Here is a 22045-nt window from a genome sequence, read left to right on the forward strand (position 1 = left end):
TGTACTATTTACAATTGCCAAGACATGGAAGCAACCTAAATGTCCCTCAACAGATGAATGAATAAAGAAGATGTGGTATATACACACAATGGAATAATACTCAGTCATAAGAAAAGAATGAAATAATGCCATTTGCAGCAACATGGATGGACCTAGAGATTATCATACTAAGTGAAGTTACACAGAAAGACAAATATCATATATCACTTATATGTGGAATCTAAAAAAAATGATACAGATGAACTTACTTACAAAACAGAAACAGACTCACAGACATAGAAAAAAACTTATGTTTACCAAAGGGGAAAGGTGGGCGGGAGAGATAAATTAGGAATTTGGGAGTAACATATACACACTACTATATATAAAATAGATAAACAGCAAGGACCTACTGTATAGCACAGGAACTATACTCAATATTTTGTAATAACCTATATGGGAAAAGAATCTGAAAAAGAATGAATATATAACTGATTCACTTTGCTGTATACCTGAAACTAACACATTGTAAATCAACTATACTTCAATAATTAATAAATAAATAAATAAATAAAAATTGAGTATATGTAGACCCAACTATATATATTAGATCCCCTGAGCTGGGCTAGGATTAGAATTGTCCTCTTATGAGGAAGGAGGCCTTCAGAGTCCATGAGGCAATCAGTCAACAGCTTCTTACTACTTGCTTTGTACAAGGACCTATATGGAATACCAAGGCTATAAGATGATTTGAGCCATTAAGTAACTTAAATCATATGGGGTCTATCTCTCTCCAGCCATGAGGCAAGTTCAATAATGCATACAGAAGGGCAACGTGATTGATTGGCATAGGAGTGCTATGCATTCAGAGTTAGAGGTCTCTGTAAGATAGAAGGACTGGGAAGGTTACTGGAGAGCTGATCTGGGATTAAAGGAGAGAAAAAATGAGCTACCCAGGGAAGGAAAAGGAATAATGGATTGAACAAAGACTGTTGAAGATAACCCATCACTAGGCCAGTATGGCTGCAGTTATATGTAAGTGTCAGGGTCCAATGGGAGGTCAGGTTGGCTGGGCAAGTTGGGGTCATGTTGAGGAAGGCTAAGTATTGACGTTGTATTTGTTTTCTGTTGCTGTGTAACAAATTATCACAAATGTAGTGACTTTATATCCGTTTTTAATCTCACAGGTCAAAAAGTTTGTGCACCGTGTAGGTAGGTTCTCTGCTAAGGGTCTCAAAAAGCTGAAAACGAGGTGTAGGCTGACTTGTGTTTTCGTCTTCCAAACTTATTCAGGTCATCAGTAGAATTCAGTTCCTTACAGTTATAAGATTGAGGTTCCCACTTTCTTGGTGGTTGTCAACTAGGGGTTGTTCTCAGCTCCCATAGGCCTTTTGCTGTTCCTTGCCAAATGATCTTTTCCCAAACATGGCAGTTTGCCCCTTGCAGGCCAGGAGGGTAATTTCTCATGATTTGAATCTCTCTGAATTAAGGAAGGGCTCAGTCCCTTTCAAGGGCTCACCCAAGATAATCTCCTTTTTGATTTACTCAGTCTGTTGATTTGTAATCTAATCACAGGATTTCTACTAGTTCTACTAGTTCTACAGTGCATAAATCTTGGGGGCCATCTTAGAATTATGCCTGTTTCAGACAGTTTTCATCTGAGTTGGGGGGAACATGGGTTGGGGGGGACATGATGAAATCTATCTGGGGACTTAGCAGTGGGAGACCAGCCAGGAGGCTGTGGCCATCACAGAGAAAAAGTGGTAGAAAAGAAATGCATGGATAATGGGGATGATACCATAATGGGTAAATTTACAGGACCTGCTGTCCTTCTGCCTACAATGTTCTTCTCCTACCTTCCCTCATGTCTGGCTCCCTCTCACCGCACTCATTTTCCTACCCACTTATGTCGTTTGCCCCTTCTTTACATCCTCTGCTATCCTTAAACACATCACCCAGCTTACTTCCTTCATGATACTCTTCATTTTATATTAGCATTTTTTCATCCATCTACTCCACTCAACTCCCAGCTCAATAAGGACAGAGACAATGTCCCATTTGCATATCTCTATATTTCCAGAATAAAACCTGGTATATAGTAAGAACTCAATAAATATTGAATGAATGAAAGGCTAAATGAATGGGTGAGCAAATGATATGGAAGGGCCAAAGAAGAGTCAAAAAGCCTGAGAGTTGGGTGTGGATGTCTGGAAGAAAGGCAGGAAGTGGAAGCAGATTAAGAGATGTAGGGAAATAGGAAGATCTATTTCAGATAATTTGAGTTTGGGACAACCATGGAGCAATCATGCAGGTAAGTCCAATAAGCAGCTGTAAATGTATGTGTGGATACACCACAGAAAAGACAACAATATCCAACAAGAATAAGAAACTGTGCTTTGACCATGTAAAAGCATGTGCTGTAGAGTGAATGTTTGTGCCCCCCCAAAATTCATATGTTAAAATCCTAACTGCCAATGTGATGGTATAGGAGGTGGGATGTTTGGGTGGGGATTAGGGCTCCACCCTCATGAATGGGATTAGTGCCCTTATAAAAGAGACTCCAGAGAGCTCCCCTGAGCCCTCCCACCGTGTGAGAACACAGCAAGAAGACTGCCGTCTACAAACCAAGAAGTGGGTTTTCACCAGGCACCAAATCTGCCAGCACATTGATGCTGGACTTCCCAGACTCCTGAACTGTGAAATATAAATATTTGTTGTTTAAGTCACCCAGTGTATGGTATTTTTGATATAGCAGCCCAAGCAGACTAAGACAGCATGAAAACTTGATTTTAAAATAAGCCTTCATTGGATATTACTCATCTCTATTTACAAAATCTCTGCTACTTGGAATAGTTGTCACTATGAGGATTAGAATTAATGTTAGGATACAGGCAGGGCTAAACATCCTCTTTGGGCACAGTTCCATCATTATCTGAAAAACTGTGGGAGAACGTAAAGGCACACAAACCAGCATCTAGAGTCTTCAAGGTTAAGGGTGTGTGAATATAAGGCTGGGATATGCTGGGCCGTCAACCAGCACTGGTAAGAAGCTCTCCGGCAACCCAGTGTTGTTACGCTATGCTTTTTATTCTTTCTCCCTTTCTCTGCTCACCTTCCTCAATGAGTACTTCATCTATCTTGTCTCAGCCGTTCTGCTATGTTCACTCAAATACCCCTTCCTCTCTTAGTTTCTCCAACCAAATTATTTTTCTCCTGCCACATGTATCAACCTGAGTATTTCTCTAGTAACCTCTTTCAACTTGTCTTTAGAACCTTTCTCATCATGTCTATCCTCTCTCCCCTCCCTTTCACAGGTACACTGCAGTGGTCATGCCAGTTCACTACCAACATGGCACAGGACAGAGCTCCTGTCGGCGCGTGGCCCTCATGATCACGGCTGTCTGGGTGCTGGCCTTTGCCGTGTCTTGCCCTCTCCTCTTTGGCTTCAACACCACAGGTAACAATGATGGCCCCACTTCCAACACCGGCGTGATTCACAGCACATCTGAATGGTTGTGAGTGGTGCTGAGCCCTGAAATGTCTGACCCCTGGTCAGTGTAATCAAATGAGGATGCTATAGACTGCAAAACGTTGGCCTTTATTGATTACAAATAAAATAGAAAGCAAAACCTCTTCAATTAATGGCACAGGAGTAATGTTCTGCCCCAATTAATGAAAAGTCTGCTTACTCCTATTTTGAAAGAAAAGCCATTGTATTCATTTGAAGAAATGTGCCAGTTAAAAAACTATGCTATATGAATAATTCAAGTGAAGTTTGCTAATGAAAAGATGATAATTCGTAATGGATTTACAATGCAAAATAACATATAATGACAGCCCTGGAGTAGGGTATACATTTCTAACTTTTTATTCAATAAAAATCATGTCTGACGTTTGGGAACTAGGATGAATTCCTAAATTACTGGAGGATGTATTTTATATATATATATATTTTTTAATTAGTTTATTTATTTATTTTTGGCTGCATTCGGTCTTCATTGCTGCACGCAGGCTTTCTCTAGTTGTGTCGAGCGGGGGCTACTCTTCATCATGGAGCACGGGCTCTAGGCGCGTGAGCTTCAGTAATTGTGGCGCACAGGCTCAGGAGTTGTGGCTCATGGGCTCTAGAGCACAGGCTCAGTAGTTGTGGTGTGAGCTTCATTAATTGTGGTGCACAGGCTCAGGAGTTGTGGCTCATGGGCTCTAGAGCACAGGCTCAGCAGTTGTGGTGCACGGACTTAGTTGCTCCATGGCATGTGGGATCTTCCCGGACGAGGGCTCGAACCTGTGTCCCCTGCATTGGCAGGCGGATTCTTAACCACTGCGTCACCAGGGAAGTCCTATATTTTTTAATATACAAAAATTTTGGCCATGGTGCTGGCACATGGTACATCTTCTATTGGATGGATGGAAGGATGGATGGATGGATGGATGGATGGATGGATGGGTGGGTGGACGGACAAATGGATGAACAATGTGTATATCTGAGATGTCTGGGATTTTAGATATAACACCAATCCAAACTGACACCTCACAGTGCCTTCAGTGTCTGTTCCATGACCATCTTTCAGCCTCAAGAATTTCATGTGTTGAATGGTAACTATTAGCACATATAGTATAGTTACAGGTATTGAAAATAAACACTGAGTGTTCACTAAGAGAGAACTGATTGACTCATGTTCTAGTGTTCATCTGGATTTCTTATTTTCTCCATTTGAATTGATTCATTCAATTCCTACTATGTTCCAGGTTCATGAATTGCTGGTATATATGTACAAGTCACATAGCTGTGTGCTTATGTGTATACAGATATAGGTAACACATTACATATAAATATAGGCAAATCTTAACTTATACATAGTCTTCAAAGAGTCATTTGCTGGTCAATTATTTAGAAGTCAAAATACATTTAGGAAGACAGAGGCTCTGGAGTCAGAAAAACCTAGATTCAAACTCCAGTTCTGCTGCTTAACAGCTGTGTCTGCTTGAACAAGTTACTTAACTTTTCTAAGTTAAGCTTCCTTGTTGATAAATTTGGGATAACAATATAGCACAGCATAAACTTGAACAAAATCAAATATGTGGACTAGGTCTATGTATTTAGTTAGGAAGTTTTCAATATTTATTTTTATATATGGCCTCCTACAAGTAAGTCCAGCAACTTCATCTCTAAAATTATATGTTAGGTTTAACTCTTTATAATAGACGACATATTACTGCATGTGTCATATGTCTTTACTTATTACTGTTCAGGGTTGTAATCAAGCCATGTGTACCTTTATGTGTGATTCAGGGTGAATTTTGACTCTCTATAATTTTCATTGACTCGAGAATCTAAGCCTACATATGTTATAACTCCACTCTACAGCCTTCACAGAGTTCTTTTACAAGTAAGTGAGGATTAAATTGGGATAACATACATAGATGTGCCAAGCACATATCACCTGCTCGAGGTTAGGCTTGTTTCTCTGCTGCGTTAGAGGTTAAGTAGCCAAGTTATCCAACAAAGATGTGCCTGGTTAACTCAGGGTGTTCCTAAAATATGATGTTGTTATTGTCTTTGCGTTACTCTTTAACACTTCCCATTATCAGTCACCAATGTCACGTTATAAACACAAACATGCGTGTGCATGCACATGCACCAAGGCGACCTTCTCTAACATGACTGTAGAGGCTGACTCTGGTACTCAAATACCATTTCAATGCGTCTAAATGTGCTTTGCGGGTTAGTCTGATAACTAAGCCACCTTCTATATCCATGTTTCTATGAGAAAATGCCTTCTAAGTTGGAATTTGTAGTACGGGCCACTTCCTACCACTGCTAGACCAAGGCAGTCCTTAACCCGGCCAGCAGCAAAGCCCCACCAACTTTTGCTGGGGAGAGTTATTCCTCTTCCTCATTCTTAGAGGCTGGCGGGGGCGGTCTTACTCATGCGCGTGTGCGGGCACACACACACACACACACACACACACACATACACAGACACACACACACAGGTACAGAGACACACAGACACAGATACACACACACACACACACATACACACCCGGTAACACTTAGTCAAAATCTGACATTAGACAGAGTTCCCAGTTAAGGTCAACGTATAAAGTGAAGAAGAATGACGACCTAATTGCAGTGTTGTTGCCACCAGTGAGATCATTATTGTTTCAGAAACAAAACTCAGAAAAATCTTTCCAAAAGGATTTTCAAATATAGAATTGAGAAGGCCAAAAAGGCTCATGACTTACCACGTATAGGCTCATTTCTTTCTCATCTCTCTCTCTCTCTGTCTCTTACTTTTAAATGTATTAATTAGACTACAGTAGGCTCTCCATGTATTCATGTATTGTGCTAAAGTGTCAGGTCCATTGTAAAAGCCCAGTAGATACTAGCTAGTGTTATTGTTGTTATTATTATTATGTATTAGAAAATGTTCCTCTGCCTCAAAATTTAACTATGCCCCTGCTCCAAGGGATATCTAAACAGTGGTAGTCCTGTTGGTGGTCAGAGAGGAGCCTAGTCGTCTCATTCTAGAACATTAGTTCAGGGAATTCGTGAGCAGGACTCAAGGCAGAGAAGCCCCACCGGCCTTCTCTGCCTCAGTCTGACCTTCACAGCAAAGCTTCATTATCCTGATAGATGTGGGTTCCTCCAGCACCTCTTACAGCTCTAAGGAATTTCCCAAGTTCATTCAAGAACCCAATATAAATGACTTCTCTCGGCCATTTTTTTCTACTCCTCCTGTGAGAAGGAGAGGAGAAAAGGGCAGGATACTGCCAACAACACCTGATATTGGCAGTGGCTGGACTTTCATGAGGTGCAACACAAAACAGAACTTTCTGGCAGGGCTCTTCTTTTAAGGAAATGGGCTGCCACGTGGGACTGTGAATTGTCACAGAACGTAACGTAGAGGAAAGTTGAACTTCAGGTTCTTCTATCTTGGAATTGCTCTTATTGTCTGAAAAAAGGGCGACATGCATGTCTGGATGCACACATAAAGCAGGATCTTGGGTCACAGAGAGTTCCAAGGCTGTGGGGCCTGGCTGACCCGTGTTGCCCCAGCTCCCAGGAGAGACCCAGCAGTCAGGAGCCAAATATCACATCATCCACAGCCCCTGATGGCAGCAGAGGATGGAGTGTTAGTACTAGAGGAAACCTGAAAGATCCCCGATCCTTTTATTTTACAGATAAGAAAAATAACTAGGTTGGGGAGTAGCCTCCTGGCCTTCCCTTTTACGCTCCAGCTAGTGACTGCTGATGTGCTTATGGAAAATGTTCATCTGTACAGTTTGCTCGTTTATTCATCATTCATGTATTCATTCATTCAATAACTGTTATGCTGACAGCACACTACCCTTTCAGTTAAATAATCAAGACAAGGCACCTCATCTCCTGGGGAAGCCTAGCTCCTGGGGGCCTCACTGCCCTCACCACCTCCTCAGGACTCAGCAGAGAGAAGCTTTCAGAATTGTCGTGTGTGGTGTTTCACTCTGCGCTGCCCACAGGACACACACCCAGGCCAGGCCTGGCGGAGGCTGAGGCAGGGCCCCACTCACTGCCCAACTGCCTCCAGCATCACTCTGCCTGCTGACAGGCCTCACGGGATGCATAACATGGAGAAATTCTGGGAGAGGCTGCAAAACTCTGTCTAAGGACAGGCGGCAGTTTCTTAGGTAGGGAAGGAAGGAAGGAATGACAGTGCAGGTTCAGGGATTGTATACTGAAGATCTTCACTGATCAGCGATTTCGAAATAGCTATGTGCTCTCTCTTCACTCTGTTTCTCATACATATGCTTTCAATATTTCAACGTTTCAATAGTTCAATGCTTTTAATGGAAAAATAAATACTTGCACGTGATAAAACATAAGGTATAATGAGATATATATACAGACTTGCCTGTTCGTCTCCCGTCTACCCTAGATTGCCAGTCTCCCTGTCCCCTCCCTAGAAGTGAACACCCATATTCTTAAAAGATAATGCTCGGGACTTCCCTGGAGATCCAGTGGTTAAGACTCCGAGATTCCACTGCAGGGTGCATGGGTTCAATCCCTGGTCGGAGAACTAAGATCCCGCACGCCACGCTTGAAGCAAATGCATACACACACCCGTGCATGGACACATGTGAGTGTGTGTGTGTGTCCATGTTTACACAAATGCAAGCATACTATACCCACTTTGGCTCCTGGCTTTTTAAATGTCGTAGTCAATATATAAAATATAGAGGTCACCCTCTCAAAACGCAGAGGAGGATAGAGAAGGGTAGATGTTATATCTGCAGAGACGCGTGGGGACTATCCAGCACACCAAGGATGGCGACAAGATGAATAGGGGGAAACTGGCCCTGCCACCCCTCTGACCCCCTCTCACTACAAAACGTGCTGAGGTACCTCCTCATTAGAGGAGGCATTTCAATCATAGTCAGACGCTGACAGCAGGGGAGCTGACTGCAGGCAAGGGGTGATCACTGCCAGCCTGGCTCCTTACAGATTCAGAAAGACCACCAGCTGCCACCCTATCCTTACTCCCAACCCCACTCCCCTAGAAGACCAGAAGATGCCATTTTGGTGACCACTGTTCAGAGTTTTATGAGCCATTTCCTAAAAGATGATGATATAGGCTTTGGTGACATGACATTAATTTTACCTGAATTTTACCCCCCTACCAAGAGAATCAGAGAATCTGGAGTAGCTCATAAAGATTCTGGTGGCAGTGCCATCATTAAAATGCCTAACTGAGCACCGAATACATTCTTTCTTGTTTGTTTTGTTTTAATTCTTAGCTGTTGCTCCCTTCTCTCCCCCACAAATATTGTTCCCTATAAGTCTCTCTCCAAATTTTCATTACAAGTGATACCTTCCCTTTCAAGTTCAAAAAGCTCAGAGGGGGCTTCCCTGGTGGCGCAGTGGTTGAGAATCTGCCTGCCAATGCAGGGGACACGGGTTCGAGCCCTGGTCTGGGAAGATCCCACATGCCGTGGAGCAACTAGGCCCGTGAGCCACAACTACTGAGCCTGCGCGTCTGGAGCTTGTGCTCCGCAACAAGAGAGCCCACGATAATGAGAGGCCCGCGCACCGCAATGAAGAGTGGCCCCCGCTTGCCGCAACTAGAGAAAGTCCTCGCACAGAAACGAAGACCCAACACAGCCATAAATAAATAAATAAATAAACTTAAAAAAAAAAAAAGCTTAGAGGAAGTATATAATAAATAATAGTAAAGAATAAATAATAATAATAGATACCATTTAGTCTCACAACCACTACATGATACAATATTTTTGTCCTTCTTCTACAGACCATGAAACTGAGGCTTGGCATAGTTAAGTAGCATGCCCAAGGTCACACAGTTAGTAAATGGAGACCTGGGTCTCCCACTTCAGGCTGCCTGGCCTCTCCCTACCTCCGTAGACCAAGAAGCAGAATGAGGGGCCCACGTGGCCACAGCCCTCTCCCCACCAGTTCACACCTGAGGCTGCATCTTCCAAGGCCAGAGTTTGGGTTGGAGAATGCCCATCCCTTTATTAAGATTGGCTGGATGTGCCAACACCTGTTGCTGACAGGACAAAGTGCAAATTTGTCGTGCCCAATAGTAGAGGGAGGTGGAGAGTCAAAATCATAGAAAGAACATTGGTTTTGGGGTCAAAATGACTGGAGGAACACATCCAGACTGTGTGATGTTAGGCCACTTACTGAATAGCTCTGAGCCTTAGTCTGCTCATCTGAGAATAGAGACGGTAATGGCACCTGCCTACATCATGTTGCCACATTTATTAGGTAAGATAATGTGTCTAAAGCCCTTGGAATCACCTGGAAGATATTTGTTTCCTTCCACTTTCTTTTTCAAGATGGGGCAAGTTGTAGGCCTTACTCTGGCTACTGGAGGGATCTCAACATCTGCTAGTGAAGAAGACAAAGCTGCAGGGCCCCCTAAGGAGGAAGGGCAGGAGCGTTTCAGGACATGAAGCAAGGATGTGCCTCAATTCACAGTGCCCATGATGACAGTAGGTTTACTGGCCCTTTTCCCATCTCAGCCCTGAGCAGTACCAGGATTCGCCGAAAAATAGACTTGCCTGTAGTCAACCACCACCTGCCCGACAACTCGGATTCAAAATCGGGGACCTGGCATTCTCAGCAAAGAAGCCTTCCGCCTTTCTTTCATTGCATGCAACAATCCTCTGATGCCTCCACACAGGCAGGCCCTTTTCTGGGGGCCGCATCCCTCCTGGGAGCCTCTGCTCTGTTGCTCTGTGACACCCCCCGACCGCAGCCTCCCAGACCGCGTTCCTCTGTGACGCTTAGCACGGCATACGGAAGGGATCGTCTGTCTGTCTAGACTGAGAGCTCCTTCGAGGGAGGACACCGTGTCTTATTCATCTTTGCAGCCCCAGTGTAGAGCAGTGCCTGGCATGTGATCATCGGTAAATTTTCTTCATAGTGAACTGTGCGCGACATCGAGATGAATTAGACCTCCTACTCTCAGCAAGCGGACGACGTAGGTATCTGAGATGGCACCCTCACGAGTTAACAATCAGGCCACGTGTGCTAACTGCACAGTAAAGGGCTGTGGGGCACAAAGGAAGTAAGAGTCGCTCCTGACTGAGAAAATCAAGCAAGGAAGCCTCCACGGAGGAGGCAGCACATAGACCGGGACATGATGAGGGGGTAGGTGGGACTGGCCAGTGCTTCTCGAAGCTCCACTGTGGATTCGATGGTGGAGACACCACACATGATGTGAGGCCATATTTTGTGCTCCCCACCGAGGTCCCATACTTGGCCAACTACTTTGCTCTCTCCCCTTCTCTCGCTCACAGGAGACCCCAGCATCTGCTCCATCTCCAACCCTGACTTTGTCCTCTACTCTTCAGTGGTGTCCTTCTACCTGCCCTTTGGAGTGACTGTCCTCGTCTATGCCAGGATCTACGTGGTGTTGAGACAGAGGAGACGGAAACGGATCCTCACTCGACAGAACAGTCAGTGCATCAGCGTCAGGCCCGGCTTCCCCCAACAGGTAAGCACCCTGGAGGGGCAGAAGGAAGACAACACTCAGCCCCGTGGCCTCCAGCCTGTGTCCAGCAGTGCATGCTTTTGCCTGTTCTGCCACGTCGGGGACACACATCTGATACCCACCTTTTAATCTGCAGATATTGGCTAGGCTTTAAAGGTAGGAAATCCAATCTCAAAAGTGCATTGATAGTCTTCCCTAGAGCACACTTGACTTAGCAAGATGATAGGATAGTTTCTGGGCTTGTTCTGCTCCCCTTCAAAGTCTTTCATTGCCCCTAAATGGCCAGCTGTTCAGATGTCACACAGGTATGAAGTTTTAGTGTGGCAGCTTTACCATTCACTGATGCCGGGTTTCCAGGAATGACTTTCTGGCCAGATCATGACATTAGGAATCACTGGGGGTCCATTGAAACTTCCTGTCCTTTCTAGATCTGCCTCTGTGTTGAGGCACTAACCAGCCGAGGGAATGGGAGATGCTGATGACACATTTTATTAGGTCTTTCAAGGCTCTGAAAAGGAAGGTCACTGAAATCTCCTGATTGCTTGGGCTGTAAATTCTGCTCATTCCAGTGCCTGGCACATGCTTCAAGGTGTACTTGAAGCATGAATGGATGAATACCAATCCCTTGCAATCTGCTAAGGAAGAGACAGCAGGGATATTATACAGCCTCTGCCTTCATGTAGCTTAGAATCTTAGACAAGCAAATAAAACACACTTCCACCCAAAATGAATGAGCAGCCCAGCACTGACTGGGACGTTTGCCAAATGTGAGATGAAGACAACTAAGCATCTAAATATTAAATGCTGGAGAGGTTATGAGAAGATAAAGGTCAATATGCTCCGGAAAGGGCTTCATAGAGTAAGAATTGAGTTTGATGTTGAAGGCAGGTACACATTGGATGTCTAGATCAACCTATAATGACTTGAATGAGAATCAGAGCCTCTAACTCAAAGTCCCAAGACTTGCGTAGAGCAAAAATATTGGCCCCTGTGAAATAGGAGGTCAGGACCCAAGACGGAGGATATGAACACACTGTATTCAAAGCATTGTCACCTATATGGCCCAACTATATAGAGCTTAACCCACAACTGTTTCTCCTTCAACCCACCCTAGTCTTCCTGGCTACGGTTGCACCCTATGTGACAGTTTTTCAATAAGGGCCAGATTTCCATCAGATGCCATGGGGAAAATGGTGAGTAAGCCATGCCTTTGACTGTAGGAAAAGAATAAGAGACCCTTTCTCAAGACATTGGCTTGACTTAATTCCGCTTCCACCCCAAAATCAAATTTAGCGCCAACCTCACACTTGCATCTGTAATAAATAACAGATCTGAGATTCTGCCTGATTTGAGCTTCAGAATAGGCATTATCAAATAATATTCCAAAAGCATATGACTGTTGGGCTAGATCCCAATGACCGGAGCCAATGACTCTTGGATGTGTTGTGATGATACCATCCAGAACAACCTGCATTAGAGGAAACAGGGCATCGCTGAAACAGACATGGGCAGATCCAAGAAAAGCCGAAAAGGGAGACTAATGGGAAACTTTCAAGTGCCTTATTTGCCATTAAATATGGGGAAAACTGAGACAATTTCATAGTCACCCTGATTCTTATCCTTCCAATTCAAACCAGCCCTGCCGCACTAAGAAAGCCAAGTGCTGCATGGAGCCTGAAGGTGTTAGATAAAAGACCAGTATTCCTCTCCCTGAGCTCCACAGCCAAGTAAATATTAGGAATGAAGCTTCAAAAACCCATAATGATGAATGTCTAAGCCTTGTCCAATCTCCGTATAGTTAATTAACCACTTTTACACGGGCCGGATGTAGCTGTTACAGACTCTTGCTGTAAATGATTCTTTTTATAGATAAGAGATTTAAAGTCCGAGAAGGCTCCAAGGCCAAAAGAAGGAAAAGTGGTGACTACAGAGGAGAGATTGAAGAGTCAAGAAGCTGGCATTGCCTGGAGTGAGGAGAATTAGGTTCTGTCCTGCCATCTGGGAGTGGAGGGCTCTGCCAGCCAGATCCAAAGCAATCCAATGTTTCTTCATGTCAGTCATGGAGGTGGTGATAAAAGTTTTCAGAAAGAGCTGAAAAATACACTCATCAATATAGAATCTTGGAAGAATCACTTTCCTTCTACATGACTGAATTCCCAAATCTGTGAAATGGAGACAAGCTGTACTAGATCAATGTTCTCAAATCTGAGATTTCATAAATTTTTTTTTTTTTGACTGTGCTGGGTCTTCGTTGCTGTGTGGGCTTTCTCCAGCTGCAGCGAGCAGGGCCTACTCTTCGCTGTGGTGCATGGGCTTCTCATTGCAGTGGCTTCTCTTGTTGCGGAGCATGGGCTCTCGACACACGGGCTTCAGTCGTTGCAGCACGCAGGCTCAGTAGTTGCGGCACGTGGGTCCTAGAGCGCAGGCTCAGTAGTTGTGGCACATGGGCTTAGTTGCTCCGTGGCAAGTAGCATCTTCCCAGACCAGGGATCAAACCCATGTCCCCTGCATTGGCAGGTGGATTCTTAAGCACTGTGCCACCAGGGAAGTCCCAAATCTGAGATTTCATAAGCATTCTCAAAAATTTGTCCCTAGTCCTTTAGTTTCAGAAATAATGCATCTTTTAGAAGATCACTAGATGCTAGCTCAATCATGAAATATAATCTTGGTTACAAATGGTCATTCAGATAAAACACAGTATACTTACATTAATTATTAGAAAATTCCATCAAAATGAAAACCAAATTTTTAAAAAAGTATGTTATGATAGAATTCCTACAAACACCTCTGTGGAGCACAGTTTTTAAAACACTAAATAATCTTGAAGCCCACTTACATTCATTCATTCATTCATTTATTCAACAATGCTTCTAAGTTTGTACAGTGTACCAGCCCTGTGTGTCTAGAAAACTATGAATCCTTGAACTAAGGAGAGACTAGTGAATGTTCTTGGTTGTTGACACTGACTAACTTATGTAAAAAAGGAATTTACTGGAAGGATATCAAGTAGCTCAGACTCAATGAGAAGGCTGAAGAACAGCTTCAGAAGACGCTGTTCATGCCTAAGGAAGAATCTGGTTCAAATACCTAGGACACTGGACATTGACCGTCCCCACTGCTAGATGAATTCTGAAGTCTCCCTGCTTCATGAGCTCTAATTCAAGGTTGTAGGTGTGAATCTCCAATTGGCTGGGCTTGGTTCAGGTACCAGAGTTCTAGCTGCCCAGTGGGGAGGTCGGGGAGAGTGAATATCTGGCTTTTATGGCTTTGGTAAGGGTGCTGGGGAGTCCTGCCTTCTACTCAAGATTGACACAGCATCTGATTTTTCAAACATGGAAAGACGTTGGCACACACATGTCCTCCCAAAATACCAGAAACTTTCACATATCTTCAGTTTTCTACTCTCAGAGTCTGCTCATCCCAAACCTGTTTCTTTTCATTTCTTTTCTGTTTTACAAATGAGGCTCAGAGGCATTTAATTAACTTGCCCAGGATGCATCAACTAAGTAGGAAGCTGAGATGAAAATCCTGGGTTTTTTAAACTTTTTATTATTGAAAATTTCAAAACTAAAAAAGTAGAAAGACAAATATAACTAAGCCTTCAGTAGTCATCAGCCAGCTCCAGCAATTATCAACTCATGGCCCCATCTTCTTTCAACTACACTCCCACCTACATTCACACACCCCCACTGGATTGTTATGAAGCAAATCTCAAACATAACAACATTTCAGCCAAAAATATTTCTCTAAGACTCTCTAAAGAATATGGGCTCTTTTATAAAACACGTAACCACAATACCACATCACACTAAAAAATTTAATAATAATTCCCTACTATCATTAAATATCCAGTCAATGTTCAAATTTCCCCAATTGTCTTACAGATTTCTTATAGTTGGTTTATTTGAATCAAAATTCAAATAAGACCCATACCTTGTAAGTGGTGGTGGTGTTGTCACTGCAATTTATTTGTTGAAGAAACTGAGTCATTTGTCTTATCATTTCCCACTTTCCAGATTTTTCTGCTTACATCTCAATGGTGCCATTTAACATTTTCCTCTGTATATCCAGGTCATTCTACCTTAAAAAGGCCAGGCTATAATTCTATGCTACCCTCCTCAAGGGATTATTGTGATTCTCAGATGTTCTTTATGTGGTAGGTGCTTTTGAGTTGTAAAGGCAGAAGCAGATTTTGTTTACCTTAACTTCCCATGAGCCCACCACTCTCAGATGCACCCTCTGTAGGTTTCACACAATGATGGCTTCTTCTTCCTTCATTGCATTCTGTTTCCCTTTCAGGAACATTCAGAAGATAAACAATATCCCCAGAAATGTCAGGACCCTCTCTTGTTACACCTACAGCCCCTCTCCCCTGGTCAGACACACATGGAACTGAAGCGCTACTACAGCATCTGCCAAGATACTGCCTTGGGAAGACCAGGCTTCCAAGAAGGGGAAGGAGAGTTGAAAAGGGAGGGGAGGACTCGGAACTCCCTCAGCCCCACCATGGCACCTAAGCTCAGCTTAGAGGTTCGAAAACTCAGTAATGGCAGGCTGTCAACATCCCTGAAGCTGGGCCCCCTGCAACCTCGGGGAGCGCCGCTGCGGGAGAAGAAGGCAACCCAGATGCTGGTCATGGTGCTTGGTGAGTCAGGTTAAGTTGGGATGGGTTGGATTACGTTGGGTTAGGTTGAGTTCAGTGGAGCTGGTGGAGGATACTAAGGTAACCATATTTAACAGAAATTGGAAATCCAACGACTGTAATATTTATAAATGTTTATAATGTAAATGAAAAGAGTTTGTGAATAAATCTTAACTCTGGTGGAAATTCAAAAGACCTAGACTGAAATTTATGAAACCAAACAAGTCACGTAATTGAGCTGTGTTTCGTGTCTATCACTTGGAATTATAATGGATAAATCAAATAATAAGTAAGATAATGATTCATTAAAAGCATCTGGCACATACTGGATATTTCCTACCTGCTTACCTATTTTAAAATATTAAGTGAAAAATGTGAGGATGCAAAAAGACTACTGTCGTATGGTGTTATAACATCTAGATTATTTTAAATACAGAGAAAAAAAGACTGAAAATTAATTCATTCAGATGTCAAAAGTGATTGATTGTCTTTGTGTGGTGGGTGATTATTTCACTTCTTTCTACTTTTGCATATTTACCCAGTTTTCCATAGTGTATAAAATCAGGGCTGGTTTTTATAGTAGAAAAATATAAATTTATTTAAATAAAGAAATTAAAAATTGATAAGTCGCGGTACCATACAGAGTTAGTGAAGGTGAACATATCCTGTTCACTGTCACAGACAAGCCCCAAACTACTCATGTCTTAGGGACTTCTCATATCCAGGGAAACTCTATGTTAATCCCCTCAACAACCTTAACTATATGAATTGCATCTTTAAGGTCTTTTTTCCTATCAGTGCCTGGGAACATGTCTTGCATGGATAGACATAAAATAAATATTTGAATTGAATTGAGAAGTAGAAAAGACTAGCGAAGGACTATCTAAAGATCAAACCAGAAAACTGATTTAGGAGCAAAGGCTTGGGATGAATCAAAGATATTAGCATCTAGTTTTCTCACCTAAAAAAAAAAAAAAGTGACTAATCACACCTGCTTCATAGGGTTGGTGTAAAAATTAAAAGGGTATGTGAAACTTCCAGCATAGTAGCTGCCGTAAAGTAGACAACTGTGACTCATTTCCATGTTACAACAAAGGGAGTAAACAAACCCCTGACCCAGTTTTTCTCTTCCTTTGCAACCTAGGGACCTTCATTGTCTGCTGGCTGCCCTTCTTCTTGACCCACATTCTCAATGCCCACTGCCAAGCATGCCACGTGTCCCCAGAGCTCTACAGTGCCACCACGTGGCTGGGCTACGTGAACAGCGCCCTGAACCCTGTGATCTATACCACCTTCAACATCGAGTTCCGAAAAGCCTTCCTCAAGATCCTGTCTTGCTGAAGGAGGAGAGAAGACTCCCTGTGCCCACCTTTAGTTGTCAGGCCACCGGGCCACTGGCCAGGACCTGCTCAAAATGACAGTGCGATGTCTGCTGGCATGTGGCAGGAAGAAGATTCCTGAAGGCAAGATGTCCCTGAGTAGCAGGTGTAACCAACTGCTTCCTCCAGAACAGAGAGTTCTACCTCCCCACCTAAACTCTGACTTCACTCTGGCAACCTTCAAGTCGTTCGGGGGCCCCCAAGTGATAAGCAGTAATTCGGCGAGAAGCTGATAGAACATGACTCCACACACAAACACAATTTTCATCAGAGGCGTGATTCATTATAGTGAAGGAAAAATGAACAGATCTCATAATTCTCAACTTGCCAAGGGTCCTTGAAATCTCAGCCAGTAAACTGTCTTGCAGACAGCCAGTCTCACTTCCTTCAAACTTCTAATTAACTGTCAGGCTAACCTTGTACTTTCATGGGCCCACTCTCTTTGGTCATTCCTTTCATTCATTGCATCCTGAAATATAATAGCAAGGTCAGTGCTTCCACCTCTCTGTAGAATCTGATTGGCTACATTTGATTTGGGAAATTCCTCACCCTGAGGGAAACATGGTCCCACACTGGCACCTGGGCTTCCTTTTCAAACCTTGCTCCCCCTGTATTTTAGCCCTAGCTAAGAAGCCCCTTTGATTCCATTTCCTTACTCTCAGAGTCTCAGTTCCAGAGTAATTTAAGATGGGGATGTTAAGTGACAAAGGAATGACAATGCCCACTACAGTATCACTGTTGAATCTTGTGGTTCAGAGCGTGCTTTAGATGTGTTTTCATGACGCTGTGAGGTTTTCCTACCCAGGCATCTCCATCTCCTGCTTAACAGAGATCCAATACTTTCAGACCCTGAAACCCATTACCTATTAAGCGTCTACAAGGTGCCATTCACCTCCCAGGTTCTGGATATATGACATTGAATAAGACAGCTCCTGCGCTCAAGGAGCCCACCGCGTGCTCCTGTATTTGGCAGTTTACTTGTCTAAGGGTGGTAGGGAACCACCTAAACTGCCAGAGGACCCCAGAACTGAGACAGACTAGCTGTCCAAAGCCATCATATGGACAGTCTTTGTAAAGTCCTAATGCAGATGCTAAACTTTATCCTCTCACAATTGAGATGAAAGGTGTAATAGAAACAATGTGTAAATGTCATTCAAAATTGCATTTATAAGAAACTTGAATATCCTCACATTTACCTTTTCACCTACAGAAGCTATTTCTTATTGATTACAGAATCAAGATACAATCTGTGGCTAATTTATGAAATGTTATCATCCTGAGCTTCAATAAATTTACTGTTAAGACCTGTTAGTGCATAGGCGTGACAGATACCGGCTGCAATGCTGTTAAAACCTCAGAATACACAGGAATTTTGTATGGAATCCGAGGCATCTCTTGCCCCTTCTTATTCCTCTAACCCTTAAGTGTATAAGGAGGAAATATATACACCCCTCCCCCCCAGGGAGTCAGTTATGTTACTCCTGAATGCTTTTAATGCCAATATTTTTAAATGTTATCTTTGATAACAATGCTGTCTGCCCACTAGTTCTTGTACCTGGAGCCACCTAGCTCAACAGGTTTATGGTACAAGCAGAACTAGGGACTGAGACAATTAAATATCAGAAGAAGTCAAAGTACGCGATTCCTAAGTTTTTTCAAGCAAAATAAACAGCAAATGGGTGGGAGAGTGGGGTGAAAGACCACAGAATTTCATGTCAAAATCAGAGTTCTAAAGAGAGAAATATAAACAGCATCAGTATTCATATATTTGTGAGGAAAAGTGATAGCAAATATTTTTGTTGCATTTCTTTACATCAGGTCATCCAACCCTTGTGATGACTTTAGGAAGATAAACATCATTTTGTAGGTGAGGAAACTGAGACAGAGGGAGGTTAAGAAATTTGCCTCAGGTCACACAGTCAGTAAGTGGCAGAGCCGGGATTCAAGGGCATGCCTGCCTGATTCCCAAGCTCATGCAATTAACCACTATGGTGCACTGCCTCCCACCAGAGTGGCAAAGGGGTGGGGAGAAAAAGATGGAGCAAGATCTCTGGGAGAGCCTCACCCTGCCCCACCTACCTCCGCCTTAGACTTTCCTGAGAACCCAGCCCAAGGCATTACTCTCACTCTCCTGCCATATTCAACCTCTGAACCAGTCACATGGGACATGCATAACCTATTTTTATAGAATCATGGAACAGACCCGAGGGAGTATTTGGTCCTACCCTCTCCTTCATTTACAGAAAAGGAAAGCGAGGCCAGGAATTGCTGTCCCGTGGTTGGATAATGACACACGAGTATTCAAATCCGCTGAATCCTAGTTCAGTGCTCTTTCTACTTTACCCCACTCCCTGAGAAGCCCATAAAAACTATAAACTCGGGCTTCCCTGGTGGCGCAGTGGTTGAGAGTCGGCCTGCCAATGCAGGGGACACAGGTTCGAGCCCTGGTCTGGGAAGATCCCACGTGTCGCGGAGCAGCTGGGCCCGTGAGCCACAATTACTGAGCTTGTGTGTCTGGAGCCTGTGCTCCGCAACAAGAGAGACCGCAATAGTGAGAGGCCCACGCACCGCGATGAAGAGTGGCCCCCGCTTGCCACAACTAGAGAAAGCCCTCGCACAGAAACGAAGACCCAACACAGCCATTAAATAAATAAATAAACAAATACTTAAAAAAAAACAAAAAAACCCAAAAAACTCCATACAGATACAAGGATAAAATCGTATTGTCATCTCCATCGTTAAACTGAGAGGCACTTTTTTCCCTAGATAGTATCTATTAGGAGACAACATCTCCTTCCCAGGATTTTCTTCTGATCCAGGAAGAGCCTCCTAGGGGAATCCCAAACACATCTCCCAAGAACTCACTTCAGCCTCTTCATCCTGGGATTCTGCATTCTATCTCTTCCAACTCTACATTCCCAACATGAATCAGTACGCTTGACCTCAGAGCTTGCTACTTTCAGAGCCACTATGACTCTGGAGAGATGTTGGCCTGAGTAAAGCAGAGCAGAGTTCTTGGGGCAAACCAGGTCTGGAGCCCAAAGTCATCTCACAGCAGTCCATTCTACTTGGGTGAAATGCAAACAGCATCGAAATCCAAACAGATTACAATCAACATTCAACTCTAGACCTTAAGTAAATATTTTCTTCTTCTAAGACACCATCCTGAAAAAATTCCATTCATCACTCATTTATTAAATCAGTCCCTTATTCAATAAATAGATTGATTACCTTCCATGTGTTCGGCATGATGCTTGGTGCTGGGAACATGATCAAGGAAGACATAGTCCTTGCTTTCAGAAGCCTGTAGACCACTGGGGAGGTAGAAGTCCTGTGTACAGTGATGACCTGCTTGTCATCTATAATAAAGGGAATTCATGGTGTCTGGAAATCCCATATTCCGCCTTGAGAAGGCTTCGCAGACGTGTTGACAGGGTTGAGACATAATGAAAAAGTAGGAAGAGTGTTCTCGGCAGAGAAAACCTCTGACAAGTTAAAGAAACAAACAAGCAAGGAACATTCAAGGAATCTCAAATAATTCCAACTGGCTGTAGAGAAGGGAGCCTACAGATAGCACAGGAAAGGAAAGGGCCGCATCTTTGGAGACATCCTCTGGCTCTGCTCAGGTGGCAGCTGAGCTGGTGGTGACACCTCTCACAGAAAATCTCAAGATTTTGCCTCCACTTTCCTCCAGGTGGGCAACGCGCATCACAGAACACTTATCCCTGACTAACTTAACTACCTCTCTCTGAGCTGCGTCAATTTCAGCAAACGCAGAATTCGATTGGAATTCTCTGCTCTTTTCTCTACAAGATGAGGGATGGCTGGTTGGGTGGCTGTAGAGTCAAAGATGATTAAAATAAGGCAGTTCAGAGAGTTTAGGTCAGAAATCAAGGGAGGTCAGGCAGAGAGATTTGTTTTTCTGAATGCTTGGGTCAGAACTAAACAGAGAGACAGGTTAAGGGATTCGCTAAAAACTGGCTGTTTCCTGGAGATCCTGAATCCCAGGCCTGTGCTCTGATCAGATGGTATCTGCTGACATCAGAAAACTGAAAAAGCTTAATTTGAATCAACACACAGAGAGCAGAGAACAGATGACAGGCAATTAATTTGATTCCTCCTTTCTACCTAATTCTCTCCTCATCAGCTTAGAAAGGGAGTGAGTTTCCATGACTACCTCCTGACACGGAGACTCAGTTGAGGGTGATGCCAGGCAGCTCAGCTTTGTAGCACACACTGGCAGAGGCCGAACCTGAAGTCTGTGCCAAGCACAAGACCTGGGGCCTCTCGCTCCACCTACCCTCACCTCAGTTAATCACCCAGCCTCCACCATTGTGCATCAAGTCCCTGCTTTGTGCAGTCTGCTGGGTACTGGGATGAGCAGAGAGATGGCCATAGGCCACTGAGGATGGATGTGCCCCAGAGAGGGGGCTAGGCTGAACCCAAGGTTTCTCTGACCAGCTTATGGGAAAAACAATGGACAGAAATGAATCAAAGACTGGAGGACTAGCAGGGGCAAGCGACCTTGGGCAAGTGTTTCACCTCTATGAGTTCCAACCTCCTCATTAGTAAAATGGTGATCTGAAGGCCTAGCCTTCTTCATAGACCATTTAAAGATTAAATAGCTAATATTAAAAGTGCTTTGTTAACTACAAAGCTCTAACGAATGTAAGAGATTATTATTATAATTATTATTATTATTGATATTATTATTATTATTTCCCCCCTAAGCAGCTGTTTCTACCCTAACTATCTGGTTCACAGCCCACCTTTCTTTCTCTTTGCTGATTCTCTAATAGTCTCAAGTTATTAGGCATAATCTGTTCAGCCTCCCACTTGAAACTGATTTTTCTCTTGTCTTTTATTCCCCAAATGTGCCCAAGATACTTGGCTGAATTTGTAGTCAGATTGTTAGGCAATTGGCTAGTCCCTTTCCCTGTTCACACAGCCAAGTACACAAGTGTGGCATGATCTAACACCAGACTGCCGGCAGATGCTCGCTTGCTAAAGTGACCTCAGGGCCTGTCTTCCTCTCCTGGCCA

General features: G+C 43.5%; 1 protein-coding gene across 1 annotated transcript in view; it reads left to right on the forward strand.

The window, feature by feature from the left end:
- DRD3 (dopamine receptor D3) overlaps positions 1-21645 on the forward strand; it is a 40400-nt gene extending 18755 nt beyond the window's left edge. The window contains 6 exon segments of the mRNA XM_082460243.1: positions 3294-3436; positions 10789-10985; positions 12097-12123; positions 12125-12175; positions 15282-15627; positions 16769-21645. Of these exon segments, the coding sequence (XP_082316369.1) occupies positions 3294-3436; positions 10789-10985; positions 12097-12123; positions 12125-12175; positions 15282-15627; positions 16769-16965 (961 nt within the window). The 3' untranslated portion in view covers positions 16966-21645.
- The last annotated feature ends 400 nt before the right edge of the window (positions 21646-22045 follow it).

Source organism: Balaenoptera physalus, assembly GCF_965194825.1.
Source record: "Balaenoptera physalus genome assembly, chromosome: 4".
Taxonomy (NCBI): Eukaryota; Metazoa; Chordata; class Mammalia; order Artiodactyla; family Balaenopteridae; genus Balaenoptera; species Balaenoptera physalus.